Below are 7,856 nucleotides of genomic sequence, written 5' to 3' on the forward strand. Positions count from 1 at the left end.
CATATCTCCTCCCTCATGCTTCTCCCTCCCACCCTCCCTATCCCACCCCTCTAGGTGGACACAAAGCACAGAGCTGATCTCCCTGTGCTAGGTGGCTGCTTCCTACTAGCTATCTATTTTATATTTGGTAGTGTATATATGTCTACTATTGAGAACAGTGTGGAGGTTCCTTAAAAAACTAAAAATAGCCTTACCATATGACCCAGCAATCCCACTATTGGGCATATAACCAGAGAAAACCATAATTCAAAAAGACACATGCGGGCTTCCCTGGTGGCGCAGTGGTTGAGAGTCCGCCTGCCGATGCAGGGGACACGGGTTCGTGACCCGGTCCGGGAAGATCCCACGTGCCGCGGAGTGGCTGAGCCCGTGAGCCATGGCCGCTGAGCCTGCGCGTCCGGAGCCTGTGCTCCGCAATGGGAGAGGCCACAGCAGTGAGAGGCCCGCGTACCACAAAAAAAAAAAAAAAAAAAAAAGACACATGCACCCCAGTGTTCATTGCAGTACTATTTACAATAGCCAGGACATGGAAGCAACCGAAATGCCCATCGACAGACGAATGGATAAGGAAGTTGTGGTACAGATATATAATGGAATATTACTTAGCCATAAAAAGGAATGAAATTGGGTCACTTGTAGAGACTGGATGGATCTAGAGACTGTCATACAGAGTGAAGTAACTCAAAGAGAAAAACAAATATCATATATTAACGCATATATGTGGAACCTAGTAAAACGGTACAGATGAACCGGTTTGCAGGGCAGAAATAGAGACACAGATGTAGAGAACAAACGTATGGACACCAAGGGGGGACAGTGGGGGGGGGATGGTGGTGGGATGAACTGGGAGATTGGGATTGACATATATACACTAATATGTATAAAATAGATAACTAATAAGAACCTGCTGTATAAAAAATAAATTAATTAAATTAAATTTTAAAAAAATTAAAACCAGGGCTTCTCTGGTGGCGCAGTGGTTAAGAATCCGCCCGCCAATGCAGGGGACACGGGTTCGAGCCCTGGTCCAGGAAGATCCCACATGCCGCGGAGCAACTAAGCCCGCGCCACAACTACTGAGCCTGCGCTCTAGAGCTCACGTGCCACAGCTACTGAAGCCCACGTGCCTAGAGCCTGGGCTCCGCAACAAGAGAAGCCACTGCAATGAGAAGCCCACGCGCTGCAATGAAGAGCAGCCCCCGCTCGATGCAGCTGGAGAAAACCCATGCAGCAATGAAGACCCAACTCAGCCAAAAATAAAATAAATAAATTAAAAAAAAAAAAAAAATTAAAACCAGACATCTCAAGTTAATGAATTTAACTAAACATGCCGCAACAAAGATCCCATGTGCAGCAACTAACACTCGGCGCAGCCCAAAATAAATATTTTTTTAAAAATCTCTTCCAAAAATCCTATAGTATTCATCTGTTTATTTGACACATTTCTCAGCTCCCAGTGGTTGAGTTCCGCCTGTGGTTGATGTTGCAAAGTGACTTTAAGTTCCAGGAATTGTATGTGTACAGGTAGGTGATGACTTCTCATATTCTAAAGTGGCTGTATTTATTGGCCGTGCCGCGCCGCGTGCAGGATCTTAGGATTGAACCCAGGCCCACAGTGAAAGGGCCGAGTCCTAACCACTGGGCAACCAGGAAGTTTCGTGATGTTGCTTTTTGATGAACTATTTCCCTAATGAGGACTCATGAAAGTAGTTGGCCCAGCTTCAGGAATTCTCTTCTTTGGCCCGTTAAGCCGTTGCTGGCGATTTCCCTAACCTTTATCGTCGCTGCTGCTGCGGCCAGTGATTCAACACTTTAAGGCCTTGGAAGGCTTCCAGGTCTGGTTCACAGCAGAAAGCCCCTTGCCACAAGCTGCTGCTCCTGGAAGCACTGGCACCTTCCTGTCCTGCCTCTCTTGGGTCCCCATACCTCTAAAAACATAATCAGGAGTAGCCTCTGGTGCAGTGGCTTTTTCTCCACTTTGGCTGAAACACTGAGACAATTTTAATTCTATACAATTACTTGGCCTATTTCCGGGCCAATTTCTTGGCCTGACTCTTGCGGGACCGGTATCAGTATTTCTTAAGCTTCCCAAATGATCTCAGTATACCACTGGGTTGGAGAACCATGGCTCCAATGATTTGAAGTTACAAGGTTTATTCCCTCTATTGCCTGACTGGTTAAATTTTTTAAAAGTTAAGCAAGCCCCCAATTTCTGCTGCTGCAGCAGTTAAACTGCACATACTATATGCTATGGTCAGAGCCTATAATATTACATACAGTTCACCTATCTTGTAAGTAAGACCGGCCTTTGAGAATTGGCCCAGGAACCAAAACTATACTATTTCCTTTACAAGGTTCCCATACTTTGTCATTCCTAAGATGTTTCAGTTTCCCAGAGAGGAATGATTTATTGAAAGATAAAACACAGGGAACTTTAATTTGATTCTGGAGTAGATACTCCCAGGTTCAGTTTTTGGAAGGAACAAGGTTGGGATTTATCAGGCTAGAGGAAGTGTTAAGGACTTTTAACTGCTCCAGTGAGAAGCAGCCCCTAGGGAAGGGCTTGTGTGGGAGGAACGCCCATCTCCCCATCTTCCCAGATCTATGCTGCACAGCTTTTATTTCCTCTTCGTTCATAATTAAATGTGCTATTAAGTTGCTTTTGTTTTGAGACTGTCCATGAAAAGAACAAAAAGGCTACTGATTGTTAAAACTGGGGTAAAACCACCACTTACAGCCAGACAGGAACCACCCACACTAGCCCCAGTGTTCAGGCAGTGTGAAAAAACCCTGGCCCCCAAATCATCACTTGTTCCTCCCTAGTTTTGCTCTGGATATAGCTTAAGTGACCACCTCCACATGGCTACCTATGAAAAAGACACTTTACAATGCCTAAGTTAGAGGGTGGTGTGATGAGAACTACTGAGGATTACTGGAGTGACTCAGAGAAACAGGTGCAGTGCCTGGCCCATTCCTCTTTCTTGCCATGCCCCCAAACTCTCAGTATCTCACTCCCCCAGACCCTCAGTTGAATAACTGCAGCTCCAGTGACCTTCGTTGAACATGTTGCTTGCCTACAGCACATTTCTGCTCAAAATGATCTAGATCTTTGGAACTGAGGCCATTCAGACAAATGCTTTATTTTGAAAGGAGGCAACCAAAACTAAGAGGCTAAATAATTTGCACTAAGTCACTCAAGTGGGATTTATAAACCAGAGTATGAATCTGCATCTCATTTTTACTGTTTTGTCCACCCCTAAATTCATAACTTAAATAAAAGACTGGAAGACTCACAGGTCTAGTAAGAAATGAACAGCTCTGCACACAGTGAGTGCAAGACCCTAAGGAACCACGAACCCATCTCAACACTGCCCTTAACACCACAACAATCTCTCCTCCCCAAAACCCTACTGCAGCTCCCATCCCTACTTGTACCTAAAACAAACCCCACCCCAATCAAAATGGGCACTTGGAATTTGTTTTCTGTCATGGATGTGATTTACCACTTACAATAAAGTCCCAACAAAAACAGCCATACCCACGGCTCCAAATACGTATGATACTCTCTTCAGAAGTACAGCCCTTTCATGGTCTATGGATTTCAGAGAAGAGACTATTATCCCTCCCCAAATAAAAGCAGACATATTTAACATTTTATTCTTATTCCTTAAGCATGCAAATTTTTAATTCCATAAGTTTTGGGATGTTTACAAAGCAAAAAATAGGACAGAAGGTGGCAGTGTTAATCCATTTGAGAGAGGGGAAAAAAAAGGAAAGCGACCCTTACACTACCAACTTACATGAAACGCAAATAATTCTGGTGAACACCAGAACTGGTTATAACATACAGAAATAACAAAGACAAGCAAGCTAATTATTAAAGGTTAAAAGCCAACCATAGAATAAACTGCTCTGGTAGAGGACTAACATACAGGGAAATAACCAAGGTCCTTGGGTCTCCTCTGTCTCAAAAAGGAATACAGAGAAACAATAGTAAGTCCCCTAATCCACCTCCTCAATGGTGGGGCCAGACCCAGAGCCCCCTTTAGGGGCCTGGGCCCCAAAGCCGCCAGCCCCGGGGCCACCCGCCCCCTGGTACAGTCCGCTGATGATGGGGTTACACACCTGCTCCAGCTCCTTCCTCTTGTGCTCAAACTCGTCCTTCTCGGCCAACGTGTTGGCGTCCAGCCAGGAAATCACCTCCTGGCACTTGTCCAGCACCTTCTTCTTGTCGGCCTCGCTGATCTTGCCCTTCAGCCCCTCATCCTCCACGGCGCTCTTCATGTTGAAGGCGTACGACTCCAGGGCGTTCTTGGCAGACACCCTCTCGCGCTGGACCTCGTCCTCGGCTTTGTACTTCTCCGCCTCCTGCACCATGCGCTCGATCTCCTCCTTGCTCAGCCGGCCCTTGTCGTTGGTGATGGTGATCTTGTTGGCCTTGCCCGTGCTCTTGTCCGTGGCCGTGACGTTCAGGATGCCATTGGCGTCGATGTCGAAGGTCACCTCGATCTGGGGCACTCCCCTGGGCGCCGGTGGGATGCCGCTCAGCTCGAAGCGCCCCAGCAGGTTGTTGTCCCGCGTCATGGCCCTCTCGCCCTCATACACCTGGATCAGCACGCCGGGCTGGTTGTCCGAATAGGTGGTGAAGATCTGCGTCTGCTTGGTGGGGATGGTGGAGTTGCGCTTGATCAGGGCAGTCATCACGCCCCCAGCCGTCTCCAGCCCCAGCGACAGGGGAGCCACGTCCAGCAGCAGCAGGTCCTGCACGTTCTCAGACTTGTCTCCCATCAGGATGGCTGCCTGCACCGCCGCCCCATAGGCCACCGCCTCGTCGGGGTTGATGCTCTTGTTGAGGTCGCGCCCGTTGAAGAAGTCCTGCAGCAGCTTCTGCACCTTGGGGATGCGGGTGGAGCCCCCCACCAGGACCAGGTCGTGGATCTGAGCCTTGTCCAGCTTGGCGTCGCGCAGAGCCTTCTCCACGGGCTCCAGGGTGCTCCGGAACAGGTCCGAGCACAGCTCTTCGAACCGCGCCCTGGTGATGGACGTGTAGAAGTCGATGCCCTCGAACAGGGAATCGATCTCCAGGCTGGCCTGAGTGCTGGACGACAGGGTCCTCTTGGCCCTCTCGCAGGCGGTGCGCAGTCGCCTCACGGCCCGCTTGTTCTGGCTGATGTCCTTCTTGTGCTTCCTCTTGAACTCCTCCACGAAGTGGTTCACCAGCCTGTTGTCGAAGTCCTCCCCACCCAGGTGGGTGTCCCCGGCCGTGGCCTTCACCTCGAAGATGCCGTCGTCGATCGTCAGGATGGACACGTCGAACGTGCCCCCGCCCAGGTCAAAGATGAGCACGCTGCGCTCCCCCTTGCCCGTCCGGTCCAGACCGTAGGCGATGGCGGCAGCCGTGGGCTCGTTGATGATCCTCAGCACGTTCAGCCCCGCGATCACCCCGGCATCCTTGGTGGCCTGGCGCTGCGAGTCGTTGAAGTAGGCCGGCACGGTGATCACCGCGTTGCTTACCGGGTGGCCCAGGTACGCCTCGGCGATCTCCTTCATCTTGGTCAGCACCATCGACGAGATCTCCTCGGGGTAGAACGCCTTGGTCTCCCCCTTGTAGCTCACCTGCACCTTGGGCTTGTCACCGTCGTTGATCACCCGGAAAGGCCAGTGCTTCATGTCCGACTGCACCACAGGGTCGCCAAACTTGCGGCCGATCAGCCGCTTCGCGTCAAATACGGTGTTCTGTGGGTTCAGCGCCACCTGGTTCTTGGCCGCGTCGCCGATGAGCCGCTCGGTGTCCGTGAAGGCCACGTAGCTGGGGGTGGTGCGGTTGCCCTGATCGTTGGCGATGATCTCTACTTTGCCGTGCTGGAACACCCCCACGCAGGAGTAGGTGGTGCCCAGATCGATGCCAATGGCCGTGCTTTTCGCCATGCCGGTGTCCTGCCCTCTCGGCTCCGCAACGAACTTCAGACCTGAAAACGGCCAACGAGTCTAGCGACGAGGAGCTCGGTCCTTTAGGAATCCGAAAACGGAAAGCGCCGGTGCCGCTCGGGGTGGTCCTCGCAGAGAGTGCGTCTGCAGAAGGTGCGCTCACCAACCACACCAATCTTAGTAGCTTTCTCAGGGTTCTCCGTTTCTCTGAGGGCGGCTCTGTGTTTATAGTTTTCCATCAAGCTCCGCCTTTTCCCCCTCAGCCAGTCACCGAGCTCAGTGGGGCTGCCGGGTCGGGAATATTCCAGGGGGTTCTCCTCAGGTCCTGCCCCCTGGTTTTCGGGGACCAATCAGCTCCCTGGGTGCCGCCCCTCCCAGAACTCTCCAGACTCTTCTCGGATTCGCTGGAGGAAACTGGAGTCCTAAGGGGAGGGGGGAGAGGCGCTGGGAAGAGTCGTTGTTGACTCCGCTCACCCAGTCTCCGTTTCCCTGGCGAGCCGCCTGCCAAGTAGTTGGATGTCGACCGGCAGGCTTGTAATAAGTAGGGCGGTGAGAGGGTCGTGGGGCTCAAATAAGCTTGGTCGTTTAAAGTAGGATTAGGGGGTACACGATTCCGGGGAGACCGAAATTACAGAAAGATCCGGAGTTTCTCTAAGAGGGTGGGGTATCTGTGGCCCAAAGAGACGCTGATTGGAGCCTGACGCTGATGGAAGCAGCCGCGTTTGGGCCGGTTCGCGGAGGGGCCGGGCTGCCTGAGAATTGCCTTGGCCATCCCGGCGTTTTTCCCATCTTATTTTTAAAATAGGAAGGACAAGGAAAGAGATAATGCAGTATAGTTTTGGCGTCGTCTTTAGCCCTATATGGATGGAATATCTGGGGATGGGAAAATTTGAATTTTCAAAAGAAAAGTAATCAGGTAAACAGACGGTGCTTAAATTGGAGAAGGCTCCCAACGCCTTAGAAGGGACATGTTCGGTCAGGGGCGTGGGGAGGGAAAGGGAGGGTTGGATCCACCGCGCCCCTGTCCCCGCCCAGAATCGCTCCCGTTTTCCTCGGGCTGGACTGGGGCTTGAGGAAGAAAAAAAAATCTCTATAGAAATTCAGCTATCATTAGGCCTTTGGGGCTTCTCCCAGTTCCTCATCTTTCCCAGCCTGGGGTCCGGGCCACCCCCGTGTTTCCTTTCTGCCTTCTTCATTCCTGGTTCAGCCTCGGATGATTGGTGGTGCCAGGATTAATCTGAGTCCGGAATTCGGCCTTCTGCCTTGTCACTTGCAGCCTCTAGGCTGTCCACCGCTTTAAAATAAATGTGATGTGGTGATGAGCCTGCGAGGGCGGGGCGGGAATGTTCACTCCTCTTTAACAGCATCATATGCTACAGCAGGTTGGCAGGTGGCTCACTTAAAAGCAAACTGGTCGGGATGGTGCTGTAAAGTGGGAGGTTGGCGGGACCCAGATTCTAGCTCCTTTAAAACTTCCCATTATTTGCTATGCACGTAATTCTTCCGCTTAAGTTTTTTAGCCTGGATTTCAACTCTCTGTGCGTTACCTTCCTTCCTGTTTTAGATACAATTATATTTGGTAATTTGTTTTGGCCTTTGTTTCTTCATCCTTTGTGAGCAATGCAAGACAGCTTGTTAAGCACCTAAAATGAAAATGTGAGGGACATTAAAGCAACAGTGCGGGGTTCACAACCCACAGAAAAATAGACTCATTGCTGTACTCACATGTCTTGAGCATAGAAAACATAAGAGCACAAGTGGGAGGAGGCAGAGGTTTTTTGTTTGTTTGTTTATTTAATTTATTTATTTTGGCTGTGTTGCATATTCGTTGCTGCACGCGGGCTTTCTCTAGTTGTGGCAAGTGGGGGCTTCTCATTGCTGTGGCTTCTCTCATTTTGGAGCACGGGCACTTGGGCTGCAGTAGTTGC

At 50.6% G+C, this 7,856-nt stretch overlaps 1 protein-coding gene across 1 annotated transcript; it reads right to left on the minus strand.

Moving 5' to 3' along the window:
- Positions 1–3,640: 3,640 nt before the first annotated feature.
- On the minus strand, positions 3,641–6,135 carry LOC308623149 (heat shock 70 kDa protein 1B-like). Its single transcript, XM_081245154.1, has one exon. The coding sequence runs from the start codon at positions 5,926–5,928 to the stop codon at positions 4,003–4,005; it is 1,926 nt and encodes a 641-aa protein (XP_081101280.1). The 5' UTR covers positions 5,929–6,135; the 3' UTR covers positions 3,641–4,002.
- Between the last annotated feature and the right edge of the window lie 1,721 nt (positions 6,136–7,856).

The sequence above is a fragment of the Mesoplodon bidens genome, assembly GCF_964165515.1.
Source record: "Mesoplodon bidens genome assembly, chromosome: 10".
Classification (NCBI taxonomy): domain Eukaryota; kingdom Metazoa; phylum Chordata; class Mammalia; order Artiodactyla; family Ziphiidae; genus Mesoplodon; species Mesoplodon bidens.

Coding starts and splice junctions, on each gene's coding strand:
- LOC308623149 (XM_081245154.1), bottom strand. CDS start 5,928: ATGGCGAAAAGCACGGCCATTGGCATCGATCTGGGCACCACCTACTCC.